This window comes from Miniopterus natalensis, chromosome 10 (assembly GCF_054644295.1).
Source record: "Miniopterus natalensis isolate mMinNat1 chromosome 10, mMinNat1.hap1, whole genome shotgun sequence".
NCBI lineage: Eukaryota > Metazoa > Chordata > Mammalia > Chiroptera > Miniopteridae > Miniopterus > Miniopterus natalensis.
The window spans coordinates 66141883-66160712 of record NC_142090.1 but is presented as its reverse complement, the minus strand read 5'-3'; the positions used below and the strand labels follow the sequence as shown (position 1 = coordinate 66160712).

Sequence of the window (18830 nt, the reverse complement as noted above, 5' to 3'; positions counted from 1 at the left end):
GAGGATATATTTTTATTGGTTTTTAGAGAGAGAGGAAGAAGGGAGAGTGAGAGAGACAGAGAAACACTGATCCGTTGCCCCCTGGGGTCTGGCATGGGAAAAACAAACATGAAGCCAGGCTGCAGCCAAAGGAGAACCTTCCAGCTGTGCCCAGCCCACATCAACCTGGTCTGAGGCGGTCTGTAGCCCTGTGAGCACGACAATACATATACTGTATGTCATAAGTGATAAGAAACTGAGATCATTATAAAAGAAAAACAAACAAACAAACAAAAAGCTAATCATTTACAGAGGGCAAGAAATTTGTTTATATTATCTTTTTACAGAATATTTACTAATCACATAAAAATTAGAAAAATCAAAAATCTTAAATATTACTTATATTGTGCCATGTACTGTTCTAATCCTTTATATGCAACAACTGACTTAATATTCACAACAACCCTATGAAGAAGATACTAGGATTAGCCCCATTTAACAGATGAAAAAACTACAGCACAGAGAGGGTAAGTAACCAGCCTAAGGTGACACAGCCTGTAAAAAATATCACCAAGTAAGTAATATTGCTCAGGCAGATTGGCTCTAAAAGCTGTGCTTTTAACCAAAGGGCTCTACTGCTTTTAGACATGTCTACATGTCCAAAGCCTATTTTCTGATGGTGATAAAACACTTTTTAGTAATACCCCTTTTCTTTAAACTGTGAAGGGAGTAAAAGTTCCAAATATCAAACAAGAAAAGGAGTAAATGCAGGGTAAAAGTATATTTCTCCTAAATATGTGCATGACAAAAAAACAAAGGCTAATAGATTCTTTACACTCTACTAAGAACAAAGTACAGGTATTATTTTAGTAAAATACACCTTCATTTAAAACAAACATGTTATTTATAGCAGTATTAGCAAATAACACTAATAAGAAATTATAGAAGCATATGCTGAAAAAGAAGCTGTTCGGATGTAACATCAAATTAACAATCAAAAGAGAAAAACAACAGATTTTCTGATGACAAGCTCATAAAACACAGGGATTTCCTAAAAAGTAAGTGAGCAATTGTGGTGCCCAATAACCAAGTATTTATCACAATCCGCTATTTAAATCTTTAATTTTCAGGTCAAATCACTTATAAACATTAAGTGTGGTTTGTACCTGAGCAGTTTCTTGTCAAAGCATTTATTTCTAGCAAACATGTAGTTGGGAAAATACTTACGAAATTTTCAAGTGTGTGTGTATTGAAAAACAAAGCTTGTATTCACCAGGAAGTGGGAATAAAATCTTTAGGCCAAATTTTATACAGTAAAGGAATCTGTTCTTCAAACAAAAAAATTATATAAGAGCCTAGCCTAGCAAACAGAGAAAACATTTTTATGGCTAAACTGAAATAATGGGCTACAGCCCAGGATATTCCAGAGCCCAGTATAAAATCACTCTTGTACATAGATACTTTTACTTCCAAGTGCCTGGAACTCAAAGCCTGTGAATGACTGAAATAAAACACTCCTCCTAATTTCGGTTAATTTGCAGGTGTGTATATAGCTTTCTGTGATTTTGCCCAATGGTTGTAATATTTCCCTAATACATTTTATTCAGCCAACATAGTGAAACTTTTTATTCCCCTTGGGAATTGAAGTGTACCATTTATGCGATTTGATCAGAAACCACTCTTTTTGCCCACAAGACGTGTCAGATTATTCACTTAGCAAATCCATCCACACGCATGCTGACACTGGTGCACGGTAGCTGGTGTTTTCCAGAGCAGCTTGATTTATATAGTACATTGCGATATTCCTGTGCTTTCACATCCATTATGTCACTGACTCTTACAACCACCGTGTTGAGTGAAGGCTATGACCTGTGGTATGCAGGTAAGTGAAAACTGAGGGTCAGAGCATAACCTGGCTGGGAAGTGTCAGAGCCAACGCCGCAAAGTCTCTCCCAAGACACTCACAATGAATCTCCCGGTTTTGTTGGAGCAGGCGTAGAGCCGAGGCGGGTGGTCTTCAGCCTGGGTCTCCAGCAGTGGAGAGGTCTGGTAGTGGGTCTTCCCTCCAAGGGAATTCCAAAACTCCTCTGTGGAAGACACACTGGGTTACCCGATGCTTTTCCAGGAGCATATGGTTGGTATTGCATTATGTTAACAAGTAATATTATCTTACTTTGACGTTCATGTTGAGAAATCACTTAAATACAGCAGGTATTACCACCCACTTTGGCAACCAATGGATTCTTACCCACTGATAACCTTTACAAAGTGACTATTTATGGAAAAATAAATTATGTGATTAGCAATCATACCAAATGTAAGCTCTGGTTAGCGGCCTGGGCCCCACAGAACACACCTGGTTCCTCTCCTTCCCGAATCCTGGTGGTTCTGCACTGGAGCACCCTGGCCACGTGCTCTGCCCCTCTCTCCTCCTCCTGGCTAGCACCTTTTCCTATCCAGATGTAGCCATTATTGTGTGGCAGTTTCAGGACAAAAACATCATTGGAATTCAACGAACTTGCATCAACATCTACCTGCAGTATAAAGAAAAATAACACAGTAAGTCAAACTCATTGCTACCTGCTCAAGAAACATGTCAGAGCAACCACAACAGTGACAAACCATCCATGTAGCCTTCGGTCCTGATCCCAGGAAGCTAATTCAGGGTGGCACGTGGACACCACTATGGCGTTAAAAACATCAGAGCCGGAGGACTCCCGTCTGTGTCAGTTTAATGCTCAACCGCCCACAGGCAGGAGCACAAGGCTCTAAGAATAAAATTAGCCAAATTTAAGTGATAAATAACAAAGATAATATTCAAAGAGACCATAAGAACAAGGATAGGCTATAACTGGAAAAAAAAAGAGGGCATAGTATTTACAAATGACATACAGAAAGCAAAGATATTCAGTTTTCTGTCCCCTGCTAAACAGGAGGTTTATCAAATAATCAGAGGGATGCCTAAAAAAAAATCACAAAACAGGGACCGGAGTCCAAAGTAGGCTGAGAGATAATACTACAGATTCCCTAAAAAGTGCTCCAGGGTCAGGTAAATTATTGCTCAAATTATAAAAGACTATTTATAGGGGGTTAAAAACACAGCACTGACATGCCCCTTCCTTTCAACCAAGAAGCTGTGGCCACTGTGTAGGATCAGCCAAGTGAACACAGGAGTGAAAGGGGCCCGGTGGGCTCAGGCTCTGGCTGGAGAGTGAGGCCCCGGTACAGCCTCCGGGCAGGAACAGGCGTGTGAGCCTGAGGGTCTAGGATGCGCTTGTGTCTCTGACTGTGTCTAGCACCTTGTGATCTTGTGACTCTGTGTCGGTGTCCGGGAGAACCTCGGGCTATGTGATTGTGTGACTGTGACCATGTGTGAATCATTTTCTGCATCACTGTGGGACTCGATACAACGTGTGATATCAGAGAGCAGGCGTAAGCAAGATTGAGACAGAGCAGCAAGAGGGGGAAAGAAATCAGGAGCGTGTTCTTGAGGCCAAGTGAAGAAAGCATTTCAAGAAGGAGCTGTGTCCAATGGTGCTGCTTGGCCAACCACATTGAGGCGCCAGGTGAAGGCACCGACTATGCGGAGAGTTGGATTTTCACCAGGTTCATCGGGACCTGGTCCCCAGAGAGAGCAGTGCACGAGGAATGGCTGTTGGAAATATTAAAGATGTGTCCCAGGGGTTGGTAACATCCAGGGAGGCGGCTATTGTCCTCTCAGTGGGAATGAGACCTCATGGACCAAGCTCAAAGGAACCTATCAGATGTGATGATGGAGAATTACAGAAGTCATTGTTTTCGATGTCTAATCCAAAGGTCTCCTTATTGGTACAGAGGAAAGAGCTTGGCTGGGGGAGAGGCAGGGGACGAGAGGCCCACGCCCAAGTCGATCCAAAACAGAGCATGATAAAGTGTTAGCCTCGCAGGAGATGAAAACAGAAAGTCCTATAAACAATGATTTGGATTGGTACGTTTCGGAGAGGCCACGAGTGTGGAGGCCAGTTTGGGAGCCTCGGGAAATAAAAGAGCTGAATCACAAGCGGTCCACCACGTCTCAGAAAGAAGGGTCCCCTGGGAAGAGACCAGGATGGCAATGATTCTCGTGGACTCATGGTTCCAGTAGAAATCAACGGAGGGCGCTCGTAGGTGAGAGCTTAACTATCTTTTAATTTGATACATGTTTTTAAAAAATTAGTCATAATTGACCATGAGAATCCATGCAGAATATTTTCGATGAGATCAATACAAATGATGGCATTTACACTGTGTGAGTAAATGAGATCACCCGAGAGAGCCCGGACTGAGCACCGGAGCACTCGGCGCCCAGAGGACCAGCAGAGGAGAAGCCAGCAGAGCCGCCGGTAGAAGGGGAGCCCCGAGGTTTGGGAAAATCCTGGTAGGCCCGGTGTTTCAGAAGTCTAGTGGGAAAAACCCACCTAAACAGTGTTTCAAGAAGACAGGAAAGGGGGACTGTGGAAATGCTAGTGGGAGGTCAAGACAAGGGAGATGGGAGAAGGCGGGAGGCAGGTGGAAGGGCGGGAATGGGTGTCCAAGTGGAGTGGCTTCAGCGAGAACAGGCTTCAAAGGGCAGACACGGTGGGTGAAGGCCACCCTGCTGAGGACTTGTGGTTTCAAGGAGGGCAGAGAATGGGTGTCACTGGGAGTGTCCGAGTCAAGAGAGAGTTTTTAAAGGAAGGATGGGAGTCTCTAGAAGGCATGTTTGTATTCTGAAATAAGTGATCCAAGACAGAAGAATAAATTGATAATACAGAAGAGAGAGAAGTTTATTGCCTGCAATAGGGATGAACTGGAGGAGGGACAATGACACGGGACAGAATAAAATCCAGAGAAGTTCCTAGAAAGCCCAGAGGTCAAGGGGATCCCAGACAGAAGCTGGCAGTGGAGTGGAGGTGGGAGGAATTTGGCCTTAAATAAGAGTCACATTTTATTTCTTTATATAATAAATATACATTAAATTATTTATCAATATAAACTTTGCACAAACATTATTATTTATTTTTAAAGTATGGGTAAGACTAGATTGATATTAAGTTATAAAATGATTTCGTATTTATATGTAAATAACAAAATATTTATAATTAAATATAAATAAATTAACTATTTGAATTTATTTTGTAAAATAGCTGGGAAGAATATACAGATACAGACAAACTGGTGAAACTGAAGGGAGCAGAGGTGGTTCTTGTGTGATCACGTTTACGTTCTCTGTGAACTCTGATTCCGTTACCCGTGGAGAGCAGGGGTGATGGAGATTTGGAGAGAGAGGGGGACATGAGGGGGGTGGCGGTGGATGGGAAGGGCTCAGGATTCAGGCATGAGACTGGGCGATTGCTGAAAATGCACTCTGGGGTAAAGGAGCTGGAGGACAGGGCATGCTTGCCAGAGATGAGGTGTCTGAGATAGATGCCCGAGGTGCTGCAGTTATTGCAACGGCAAGGTTGAGAATCGAGCCACGTGGGTGTGAGATGACACGGGGTCAGGGGCAAGAGCAGATGAGAGGAGCCAGAGTGACGGGGACAGTGAGGCCACGGCTGAAGCCATCGAAGACTGAGAGAGGAAGGGCTGGCTGCTCAGCTGACGCAGCACAGGGGCCGGTGGAGGAGGGAAAAGCTGAAGAAGCTAGGGTAAGGGGGGTGCCTCACGACCCCATCACCAGCACCTGGGCCCGGGGGACAAACAATTTCTACCTGAGTGGGCTGTCTGGGAGTCTGCATCCTCACAGGGCAGAGCCTGAGGGGGGAGGGTGGCTGAGAGAGGAGGTGGAGGTGGAGAGATGCTGCGACCTGCCTGGTTCAAGGCCTCAGCTGAATGGGTTGCACAGAAGGGAAGGGTGGGCAGAGGCTCCGAGTTTGAGGATATATATCGAGTGCGAAGGGCAGCTCAGGTTGATTTGGGAGACTTGGATCTCAAGAGTGACGGAGGGATGCGAGGTGATGAATCACCCTGGAGGCTGAAACACTCAGCCACTGAAAACCCTGCCCACACCTGGAGGCCTTCTTGTCTCACGACTCTGCGACAGGGGTTTGATTTCTCTCGCAGCCGCCGTCAGGCAGCTATTCGGCCTTTGAGTGATGGCCTGGCCCCACGTGGTAAAGCCCGTTTCCCACATTCGTTACACGTGTACAGACAAGCAGCTTCCCTCTCGGCTCCCCAGGGAGGTCATCCGATCAGCACCCGCCATCCATCCCCCCAGGCCTTGCAAGGTAGAGCTGAGCTGCCTCTTGCCTCTGACAGCTTGATTGGTTACTTTAGTCTTAAAATTCATTTGTTTGGGTATAATGCGGTTGAAAAATGAGAGGCCTGGTATCTGGAGTTAACTTTTTACTGAGTTCTCCTGCCTTCGGTATTGTTACTGTGAACAACTGCTTCATTATAAAGTGAAGGGAGGTTCCGTGCCAACTGTTTCAAGGCTACTACTTGCTGACGGCGCGGGCTGTTCTCCCGGCTGCCTGGCCTTACCTCCACAATCCTGGTGATGGATGCCAGGTTTCTCCGGACTTGAAAGAGGCGGGTCGGGGGAGCAGGTGCCTGCCCTTCTTTCTTTGATGTTCCGTTTTTGTAAATAATGAGCGGTTTGTCTTTGAACAAGCTCAGCAGGTGAGCAGGTTCTTTGCCCTGGGACACTCGAATCTGGGGGAGGGGAGAGACAAGAAATAAAATAAAGGGCGCCAAGAGAGAAAGTTGTATTTCCAAATGTGTTTCTATTTTTCTTTTGGAAAACAAAACAAAAAGTAAACCACAAGTCAAAGGCAGGAGGAGTAGATTAATGTAGATGATGTAGATTAATGATCATCAAGCCCAGCCTCCTTGCTGACTTAAGAATCGTTTATTACTCCAGGCCCCACACTCCCGACCGGTTTTTTCTCGGGGGAACAGCGTAATTCTGCACCACTTTCTGCTTCCAGAAAGCACAAGGAAGGAAGATGTCCATTATTCCTCCAGAAGAGAAGAAACAAAGTGCTGATGCATTATGCCATCTTTCATGAAAACTAGATTTTTTTCAAGAGTACCAACACTTAGCAGATGCTTAGGGATGTACTTGTTTCTCACTTGCTTTAGATCTTGTTCAGGTTCAGAAATGTGCACTCAAATGCCTTCCCGAATAAGACAAGACAAAAGCATACTAATTGTTTCCACACCCCCACAACTCGGATGAAAAAATAATTGTAAAGCCATCTGGCAACAGATAAATGATTTCTATCCAAACATCAAAAACTGACAAAAATAAGCGGAATATGCTTTCAGTCTTTTTTAACTTAACTTTAGAAACGGTAATGATAGATTCGTTTAACATAAGCACTTTGAAAAATGCATTATAAAGACTTTTCAGGAGAAGGAAATTTAAGAAAATAAATGGGAAATTATTTAATTTCACCTATTAGCTTAACACTGGATATTGCATTTGCAATGTATTTCCTATTTATTGCATAAACTATGGATGCATTTTTAAAATATAAACTGTTCAATTTTGTGCCAGTCCCCTATTTTTGTCAATTATTCTGTGCTATACTAAAATTAAATGGCCTCTCACCTACTCTGGTGTGTCTTTTTCTAGAAGCCAAGTTAATGGGAATGCTGATGCAAATACCATTTGCAGGGAGGCCTAGGGAGCATTGACAATAGTTAACTTCACAGACATCCTTCAATGAGCAAACATTCAAATGAGTGAGTAGCAAATTATGAAAATGTCTTTTGAGGCAGAGCCCCAAAGTTTGAGGCGAGGTAGCTAGGAGTACCTAAAACTGCTGTTGGCTTAGCACTTCCCATAACATTGAGAAAGCCTTAACTGCCAACCTAAAAGAAAGGACACTGATTAAGACCCAGTCTACCTGTGAAATGAGAATAAGAGAAAAAGTAAGCTGAAAATTTTCAATACTGTTAATATACTCTACCGTGTTTAAAACAGCAATAAGGGACCCGAGTGGTTTACGCATTTTTGTGAATTACTGCCATCTAGTGACTAAACTAAACATTAACACTTCATTGCCAATTTAGGATTCAACTGGCTAACAAGGGAAATTCATTGTGTATCTCAAATATTTTACTACGAAATGTGGAATTTATAATGCATAATAAATATCTCCCAAGTTTTTACAAAATTGGGTAGGAATATGTTAAAGATCAATTTAATAGCATAGTAATGCCAGTTCTTAGAGAGAAATATTTCATTCAAGAAATGAATGTAATACTTCACAGTGAAATACAGTCCAGTATATTAAAAAATTCAATCACCTTATTAATTCATTAATTAAAAGTTAACAAATTTAACTGTTTAAAAAGTTAATATGCACTTTTAAATATAGATCTAACTTGTTTTATAGTTTATCTATTAACTATTAACAAATACCAAGGCAGAAGGGAAGCTAGCTAGGAGACCAAATTCTGCCTCCACATCTTAGAGCCTATGGACTAAAGTAGCTGACTTCCCTATTTAATTATTGCCTTTGAAGAAGCAATTACACATTTATAAAGCTTTGCAAACAAAATTAAAAACCTGTATGCCATATAGGATCTTGCTCCCTTGACCTTAGGCATGAGGAAGTTAGACGCATTCCTGCAAAGGGAATGCTTAGTGCTGATGGATCAGAAATGTTACTACACTGGCCAGACTGGCACCTGCCATCAGTCTGAACCCCAATCTGGAAGAAGCTTTTCCCAGCTGTTGGGGTCAGACTCCTTCCCCAAAGCCAGGCAGAGAAAATACCCAGGCAGTGTGAGCTGCTCCAGCTAGAAAGCGAGGGAGGGAGTGGTGGAGAGAGGGAGAGAGGGAGAGAGAGAAACCCACACACCAGGGAGAGCTTGCAGTGGGGTGGCCAAGGAACAGGCCTGGGGTTAAGAAGAGTAGACAGACAGGTTAGAGCACATGGAAGAGTAACAAAGTCTCTATTTAAGTTATACATTGGGGAATTAAATAAAGGCCAAGAATTTCCTGTGTTTACTAATAAGGGCCCTGAAACAAGTAGCAAATATAAGAAGAGGAACTTGAGAGAACAGGAAAGAAGGTCGAGGCAGGCTGGAAGTGGTCCCTTCCACACAGTGAGGGCAGCCAGAACTAGACACCGACGCTGGAGTCCCACTGTGTGACGTTCAAACTTTTATAGGTAGTCAACACAGTATTCCTCTCTCCCCCTCTTTCTCCGTCTGTCTCAGCCTATCTGCTTCTCTCTAGATAAACAGGTAATAGATGTATCTAGATATCTAGATATAGACACTAGATAGATACACACTACATATAGACATATAGATATATACATAAACTATATATAGATACATACACACTTAGATACATAGGCATATAGATATAGAGGTTGACTCATTTATATAGAATTATGATTTAGAATTTAGGTTCAGTCCTTCTCAATAAATTACTTATTTTCAAAAACACCCAAATAAAGAACCCTTCCCTCTCCTCCCTCACACCGTTCTGGTCTTCCTCCTTCTCCCCTCTTCCTTCCCCCCCACCCCCCTTCTGGGTGCTGGACTTTGTGTCAGTCACAATTCTGGAAGCCAGAGGGGGAAGGCAAGACCCACGGCCCCTCAGGTTTATGTCAGGCTGCCTGTGCCAGCCACACCTTGCGAGCGCTGTGATTTGGGAGAGGGTAAAACATCGTTCCGTTGATCAGAATTCCTCACCTGCGCTCGCTTTCTCCTGCCGTGTTTCATTCCTATGGCTTTTAGAACAAATTATCATGACTTTAGTGACTTAAATCAGCACAGATTTATCTTTGAGTTCTGGAGGCCAGGAGTCCTGAAAGAGTCTCACTGGCCTAAAATCAAGGTGTCGCCAGGCTAGGCTCCCTCCTTTGGAGGCTCTAGGAGTGAATCCGTTTCTTTGCCCTTTCCAGCTTTCCAGGCTGCCTGCAGCCCTAGGAGGGGGGCCCCTTCCATGTCTAAAGCCAGTGATCACTGGCCCTCTCTCCTGTGGCCTCCTCCTAACTCCGCCTGCCTTCCCGGTTCACTTGTAAGGACCCTGTGACTACACTGGATCTACGCCGTCATCCTTGGGGATCTTCCTATTGTAAGAAATGCTATTTTGCAACCTTAATTCTAGCTCCACTCTTAATTCCCCTTTGCCTTATAACATAACATGCTCACCGGCCCAGAAGAGTAGGACGTGGGCATCTCTGCAGGGACGGGGTTGGGGAGTAATCTACCCCATCACACCTGTTTAACAACAGCTGGAAGTGGTCACTCAAAATAGTTTTAATGTCAAATGACTGACATTGACAGATGATGTGATTCTAACGGAAAGATCCTTAAATCTATTAATGGTGTATTTTGGTTTGTGTTGTTTTTTATTTTGTTTGCTTTCTCTCTTCTGGAGTCTGACAGAACTACTATGGCACAAGAGTAGGAGTATTTTAATTCCAAAATGAAAAAAGGTAATATCCAGAAAAGGTCAAGTTCCCATCCCGACTTGGGGGAGGGGGGGTCTTACTCTAGACACTGGGCTAGTCAAACCTGAACTTTGATGAGTCTGGAGGGTAAAAATATTCCAACCTGCACAGCCTGTCCTCCAAGGGATCTGTCCAGCTGAACAGTCAGGAACGCAGATGTTGTCAGCTCATCTCTCGTGGCATTTGCTCCTTGCCTGGAGGGACCAAAGTAAAATAAATCAGCTTGTATTTTAGTTTTAAGACCTTCTAGCCTCGGCATTTCAAGCAGAGACTTGTTACTATGTTTTCACATGATATGGCTACAGAGGCCGTCACTTCTTTGCAAGTACTAAGGCTGAGCCGTGAACTGTCCTGTGCACTGTCTAGAACTACATGTGGTAGGTGCCCTGATCTTCGTTTAATAGGCAAGGACATTGAGGCTTATCTCCTCACAGAACTTAGATAAGTAATCAGGTCTGTCTGACGTAAAGTTGAAGCTGTCTATTTTGGGGAAACATATCCATCATGAAAATCCTCCATCTGAGTAGAGAAATGAGCCAATTCTCCTAGGCTGGACATCAGAGGTACTCCACTGTTAATATGAATATTCGGCGAACATAGTACCAAATGTTTGGGCCCGGAAAAATCAGGGAAATAATCATCAGGCCCTGGCCAGTTTGGCTCAGTGGTTAGAGTATGGCCCCACAGACTGAAGGACCACGGGTTCGATTCTGGCCAAGGGCACATACCATGGTTGCAGACTCAATCCCCAGCCCCGGACGGGGTGCATGCGGGAGGCAACCAATCAGTTTCTCTCTCACATTGATGTCTCTCTCTCTCTCTTCCCCCTTACATTCTCTCTGAAAAGCAATGGAAAAAATATCCTCGGGTGAAAATTTAAAAAAAAAAAAATCATCATCATAAGTAGGCTATGGAGAGCCCCCATTCTGTCATTATAGCAATTCTTTAAATTCTATTAATAAAACTGTAAGAGAGGCTAAGTTACCAGTGGCCCAGGTAAAGGTCAGTTAACCAGTTTGTTCCAGTTCATGTGCAACCTCTCTTTATAGGGTACCTTGTGGCTATAACTCAATCATTAGCTCTACCTGCAAAGCAACCTTCGGGAGATCTGTCTGCTTGATGACCATGTGGTGGTGTGTGTATGCAAGAGTGGGACTAGCCCAAGTATTAAGTATTGTTCGTGTGGAGCCAACTTTCCCAGGCTTGGGGTTAGTGGGAAAAGTACTAATCCCAGAACAGGATTTTGAAAGTGAACCATCTCTTTTCTTCCAAAACCTTGGAAGTGACCTATTCCATACCCACAACAGATTAACAATAACCTCTCATCCTGGGCACAACACACACACACACACACACACACACACATACCCCAAAACACTGAGTGCAGGGAGCATGTCTTATTTATCTCAGAATATTGCTCTGTACCAACAGAGCCAAATAATATAAATATATTCCACCGAGAAGTGCCCCCCCCCCGCCAAAAGTACATGTTCATGCCAGACACACATTTAAAAGAAAATAAAAAATGCTTTCCCTAATAAAAGCACTCATAAAACTATAGTCTTTGAAGGCTAATAGCCTATAATGCTATCAAACACTTCTGGGAACCACTGGGAGCACGGGGGCTGGGGGAGCAACCCAGAGCTGCAGAAAACATCAGGATCTGTTATACTGGCTTTTTTTCCTCTATTATATGAATTTCATGTGGACAGATAACAAAGAAGGATGCATCAATCTGAGGTCTCTGGAGTATAAAACAGAATCATTAATTATATCTATTCCTCACAGGGTTTGCCTCATTGCAACTTTGCAGCTCCAATCAGGATGGGCTGTGGATTTTAACAATAAGAAGATGCCATACCCGAGGCTGGCCAGTTGGAGTGTGAGTGTGCATAGGAGGTGAGCTGTTCAGCTACATATCCACTATGACATCAAAATTTTTTCCTGGACTAGAGGGAATGAATTTTATCTAATTCCCCCTGCTTGTGGACAGCAGCTACAAAATATAGTCAAAATCATATCAAAAGAAAATGCTACAAGTGATACAAATCTCAGGGGGATAACTATAAGACAATTCTATCCCATATTGCACAGAACTAAATGAAATTTAACTTTGGAGCAAAACCTGGCCTCTGTGAAACCTGAGGTCCTATACGAGAGGGAAACTTACCACGTGTAGATAATCTGTCCTTTGGGATAAGTGTAGAGTATGATGTAGCAGTCACCACCATAGAATTCGCCGTATGAGTTTCGGTTAATTTCGACCCTGCCGGTGCTTTCTACACGCCAGATCTGAAAGGGGTGGAATATGGTACTAACATTAAACTTTTCTCCATCTAATAATACTTCTCGGAAGTTTAAAAAAAAGCCCTAGATCTATTACTAAATAATTTTTAATAATAATAATAAAAGTTATTATTTTTTATTTTAAAAGCTATTATTTTATTATAAAGGGGCAGGATGGGAATTTGGAGATGAGCAGGTGGGCGGGAGGGGTAACGTGCTCTCAGAGAGAAGCCTTCCCAAGCCACGCTGGTGAGCAGAGGAGAAATGGCGCACGTCCTGGCTAAACCCCAGAGCTCGGGGAGAGCCCCTGGATCTCAGCAGCCTTGGGCAGCCCCGGAGGACATGTCAGAGACGCTGTGACCTCACACGAGGCTGTAGCCGGGACATAGCTGGTGCTGGGCCACCAAATCTGCCACCGGGACCTGTGGCTCTGCTGAGCTCCACAAAAGGACATGTGAGCAGGAGGCAGAGACAGGCCCAGACCCAGAAGCTGTGCCCCTCTGACAACAGCCACGGGGGGCATCTCTCCCTTTGCAGATCCCACAACCCCCGTGCAGCTCCGATTCCCACTTCTTGTCTTTGAAAGGAGGGAAAACGGCTTCCTAAATCCCTTTACTCTACACTTTGGTTCAAGCGTTAGGGTAAGCCCTGGGAATGTAGAGATGAAATATTCAATTCATGCCCTCAAAGGGGTAACAAGAGGTCTAAGAGGAGAAGTTTGGAAGTAAATGGACAATTCTGAGGTACTTACATGAAAAGTTCATGCAAAACACTACTTATGGTTTGAGCACAGAAAAAGAGCATTTCAGTGGAGGGAAGGCTTCTTGGAAGAGATGAAGCTGTGACTTAACTGAGTTACAAAGCGGGGATGGGAAGGCCACGCGGAAGGTGGAGGGAACGAGCCGTCCAGGCAGTGGAAGGGTGAGCCGGAGAAGACGGCCAGGACCTAGCCAAGGGGGCCCTGCAGCCCAGCTGAGAGGGATGCTCTCAGAACACTGGGGAACCCGGAATATATTTTAGAAGAGAAAGTGACATCATCCAGTTCTCATGAAGTTAGATGACTCAATAGTGGGACTGAGTGGGAAGAGATTTGAATTAGGGAAAATTATTAGTTTTGTGTGTGCTTTTTTAAGCAATTTCGTCAGAAAAAATATCAAGGAATGATTAATGAACTCAATTTGAATGCTCTAAAAATATCTGCGATGTTGGGACATAACAGATGCTTTGCTTTTGCGAATGCCTCTAAGGTGCCAGGGAAAGACAAACTGATGGCAGTTGGTACACTCGGGGCAACACCCCCCCTGGACAATCCCAGTCCCGGGAGCAGGAGCAGTTCTAACCCAAGAACCCAGACGGGGTCCCAGGTCATCGCCAAGATGACAGTCACATGATCTTGCACAAGTCACCTAAGCCCTTGGACTCGCCACATCTCCTTTGCAAAACAGAACTGAAGGTCAGGCAACATCCTTCCCGGCTTCAAGTTCCAGATTTAATACCCAGCCTTGGGCCAGTTCATGAATCAGTAAAATTCGCATTTTACCAAGTTTGTATTTTCCTGACATTGTATTTCCACTGGGCTGGCGTAAACGGCCTGACGCGCGCACCCCCACGCCGCACACCCCCCCCCCCCGCCCCCATGCCGCCCCCAGGCTGCACACCCCGCCCCCAGCCCGCCCCCCGCCTGCCCCCAGCCTGCCCCCAGCCCGCTCCCCTCCCCCCCCCCCCCCCGGCGCCCCCCGGCGCCCCCGGCCTTACCTGCACCTGCCCGGAGCCGTCGTCCACCAGGCCGTGCTGCGCGGCCGTCCGCGGGCCGCGGTGCAGCCTCGAGGCGTCGAACGGGCTCTGCGGCACCCGCGCCACCGTCTCGGCCACACACACCTTCCCGAAGCCCTCGCTCTGGTCGCGCTCTCTCCAGTCCTTGAAGAACTGCTTGAAGATCGGAGTCTCCCCCCCTTCTGGAAGAACCTGAATCTGAAATTCCAAAAACAAAACCTTTCAATGATAAACAGAAAATAAGAGACGGAGGAAAAACGCGGATCTAGCTCGTGAAGGAAAAAAACCAAGGGCGTGACGAGGCGGCGCGGTGTCCTGGTGTCCGCTGACCCGCGTGGGCCTGGGCGCGGGTCCCCGCGGCGGGGAGGTGCCGGGGAAAGCTGAGGCCGCCGGCCCGCCCCTCTCCCCACAGCCGCCGCCGAACAAAGGCCGCTGTGTGTCATCGTGGTCAGATCCGTCCGTTTCTACATCGGGCCCGGAGGCCGCGAGCGGGAAGACAGGGCCTCGCGGGGCGCTAGCGCCGGGACCGCGGGGCGCGCGGGGGCCCCTTTCAGCGCGCAGCCCGGGAAGGGGTCTCCCCCGGGGTCCGCAAGGTTCCCCCCTCCGCAGGCAGCGCTCTGGGGCCGCGGGACTTCACTCCTGTACTTCACTTTAAATCAAATTCTTTCCTGGCTTTTGTGGGGACGTCTTGAGCCCCCCGTTTTAATTTTTTTTTTTTTTTTTCTAGCCAGTTCGTTTCCCCACATACCTGGGTTTTGGTGGAATAGTTCATTTGATCTAGGAACTGCTCAGCCGTCTTCATCGCAGCCTTTCTCTCCCGGGGATTCGCGTCTTTACCTAAATGACAAGATAAATTAAAGAGAGGCAGGGCTTTAGCGGAGGAAGATACTATATTTAGCGAAGGAACGAGCAACACTTGTGTACAAAGGTAAGCTTAATTATTTAATTTAAATGTGACACCGAGAAAATGGCAAAAATTTCCAGTACATTAAATATATTTAATAATGTAGTGATGAACACGACACATGAGGAAAGGTTCTTTTTATATTGTCCAAATGCTTTTTTAATCCCATCATCCCTGACATGTGGTGCTAGTAGAAAAGAGATGTGGGTTTGATGTCTGCAATTTATACGAGCTATTTACAGATCAAGACTTAGAAAGGTAGGGTTGTTTTTAATAAAAATAAAATGTTTTTTTCTTTATCCTGCTGAAGAAATATCTATGAACCTGAAGTGCAGCAACAAAGGCAATGGCATCCGTCTTTTACCTTTCCATACGAAAATTTGCTTTGCAGCACCGTGGTCCAAAATAAAGCACTCTTCAGAGAGCAGCATGGCCCTGGAGAAGGGGTTTTCGTCTGCCACCAATGTCACCCTCATGGATCCAGTGGCATCTGAAACCTAATATAAAAACTATGAACTCATTTGGGGGTGATAAAAATGTTCTAAAGTTCTAAAAATAGATTATGGTGATAATTGCACAACTCTGTAAATGTAACAAAATCACTTTCAATGGATAACCTTTATGGTATGTGAATTAAATCTTAAAGTTGTTTCAAACAAACAAAATCCATGAGGTCAATTACGCCTTAAAAGGAGTTTCAAAAGTTCTTTAGAGTATAAGAACTAAGAACAAAAAATTAAGTTTTGCTCAGCCATTGTGGCTCAGTGGTTGAGCGCCAGCCCATGAACCAGGAGGTCACCGTTTGATTCCCGGTCAGGGCACATGCCTGGGTTGCGGGCTCGATCCCCAGCAGGGGGCGTGCAGGAGGCAGCCGATCAATGACTCTGTCATCATTGATGTTTCTCTCTCTCTCTCTCTCTCTCTCTCCCTTCTTCTGTAAAAAAAAAAAATAATAATAATAATAAGTTAAGATTTGATACTGTGTCTAAAACATCAGAAAATAATAGTGATGATAATAATAGCTGTTTCGTTGTGATTCTCATCTACTAGGCACCATGCTGTGAACGCTACATGACTATTTCTTAATTTTTACAGCAACCTTCTCAGATAGAAAATAATCTTATAGTCATTGTGCACACACAAAAAGGTGAAGCTTTAATAGTCAATCAGTCAACATCTGCTTACTGTCTACCACATGCCAGGTATGGTGCTAAGGAAGGCATTGCTACATTACAGTTTATAGTGGGGGTTTTTTCCAATATAGGTCCTGTAATTTAAGTATACTTTGTATAAATTACCAAAATAAATTTCCTCTGCCACAAATTGATTTTTATTTATTTGATACTTGAAGTTTGGAAACAAAACTTTTTTTTTTTTTTTTTTAGAGTTGGGGGTGGACTTAATTGGAAGTGATATTAATGCTCAGGTTGGAAGTCACTGGTTTTTAAAGGGCAGCTTGTAGGCTACAATGTAATCGTCTGGGTACTTGATAAACATGCAGATTCCAGGGCCCTCGCTAGCTCAGTGGCAGAATTTTGCAGCACCATGGTGGCACTTAAATTCTGTAGGTTTAAAAACTGCCATTAGGTGACTCTGCTTCCCTGCTTTGTTCAGCAATCCCAAATTAAAGTATTTTCAAGTGGATTTTGTACTTTAGATGTGTGCGATACATGACACGTCCACTAGAGGGAGAGATGGTTCAGGATTAACGTGTTCATATTGCAAAATATTTCTTCAGTCCATAATGCTGTCCAAGAGGGAGAATAGTTTTATTTGATGATGAGACACCTAAGATATTTTTTCAGCTGCTGAAAATGAATTTTAGAAACAGTAATGAAAAAAATAACCAGCCACAAAATCTTTAGATATTTCTATATGACTTATATTAAAATGATCAGTGTATTTAACAGAAGAGGTAATTACATTTTCCTTTGCCATCTAGAAGGAAAGCAACCCACCTCCCCTTTACAAAAAGGAAGTTATGCTGCACAAGTTAGCAAGCTGACCTTCATTTGAAGTCAGTGGTTCTGAGCTAGAAGGTCACTTAAAGAGCAACAAATATAACTCCTTCCTATAATAGATGAGAACACTATTCAGTTCTGCAAGGAGATGAGAGTCTGCTCCAAATCATATGTTTAGGGAGTTTGGAACTTGAATGATCCCGTTTGAGCAGTTTCCTCAACTGGTATATCTTGTGGGTTTTGTTACCCCTCCCCAGCAATAAAATCATAAAATTATAGTTGGAAGGAACTGAGTTATCTTCTAATGTAATATCTCTCTCCCCCTCCCTCCCTCCTCCCCCCCCCCCCCCCAGGTAAGAAAACAAAGACCCAGAATGGTCATGTCTTCCCCAAGGTCACCCAGCTAGTCGTTCCCCACAGAAGTGACATGAAACTGGGTCTGCAAGTTCCCAGGACAGGCCCATTTTCACCCTGTTTCCTTCCAGCTGTTTGATTTGATAGCTTTGCCCTCCTGTAACAAAGAAAGCCTTCACTATGGCTCAACAGGACATTTAAAATAAAGTGAAAACTTTATAGCTTATCAAGAGTTTATAAGAAAAAGCTTACAAAATATTTTCACTCCATGAAGGAAACATCTTATTACACGTACTATATCAAAACACCCTGCTGCAAACTAGTACAGCAACAATGTATAATTTTATTTTTACAGCAATAAGTTCACTTATTTGTTGTTTTCAATAAAATAACAAAAAGCAATGACAAGAGAAATTTTAATGAACATGCTAGAGCAAACAATAGGTTTTACCTACACATTTCTCTTTGAGGGCAATGAAGAGACTATCAACTGTAGCAAAGATGCCTCCCAGCACAGGCCTCCCCGCTGCACCCAGCCCAGTGAGAACAGCAGAGCTAAGGGAACTCACCATGTAGAGCTTAGCCATTTTCCGGTTGGTTATGTCTGCTATGGTGTCGTCATCGTCATATCCATGACTAAGCTCCGGCTTTTTTCCTAAAACCTGCAAAAAAAATGAACAGATAAAAGATAAAGACCTCTCATTAAAGAATGCAGAGTTAACAAAACAAAAAAAAAGGAAACCATGTAGCATTTCTAAAGACATGGATTATAAAATATGTGCAATTAAAATGACCAGGCTCAAACGTTTCTCAGCAATCATACTACGTTGGCCTTTTCCTAGGGGTCAAATCAATCAATGGCATTAAGTAAACACTGAGTTTGTTGGTGATGGGAACTTCCAAGAAAGTAAAATCCCAAATTTAGAAGCTTAGGTATCCATATTATTGAAAATTAGCAGAAATTAATTGAAATGTGAGTTCTAAGTTTAGTTCTGCAATAGAATTTCTTCTGTGACTTCTGCTTCTTGAAGAAGCAATCTATAGGTTTAATTCATTTATTATTAGAAAGACTTGGATTAAATAACTATTTGAGGGTAAGGTGCTATTAACATTATTGACAGATTATAGGCTAAAGTGTAAGTTCTTGACGACCAT

General features: G+C 43.9%; 1 protein-coding gene across 1 annotated transcript in view; it reads right to left on the bottom strand.

Moving 5' to 3' along the window:
- Positions 1-18830, bottom strand: part of SCIN (scinderin) — a 62371-nt gene that overhangs the window by 3771 nt on the left and 39770 nt on the right. Inside the window, exons 5-13 of the mRNA XM_087821187.1 lie at positions 18245-18337; positions 15725-15857; positions 15205-15293; positions 14439-14654; positions 12568-12689; positions 10501-10591; positions 6460-6630; positions 2336-2513; positions 1945-2066 (exon numbers count right to left, since the gene is read on the bottom strand). Coding sequence (XP_087677313.1) covers positions 1945-2066; positions 2336-2513; positions 6460-6630; positions 10501-10591; positions 12568-12689; positions 14439-14654; positions 15205-15293; positions 15725-15857; positions 18245-18337 — 1215 coding nt within the window. The remainder of the gene's footprint in view (positions 1-1944; positions 2067-2335; positions 2514-6459; positions 6631-10500; positions 10592-12567; positions 12690-14438; positions 14655-15204; positions 15294-15724; positions 15858-18244; positions 18338-18830) is intronic.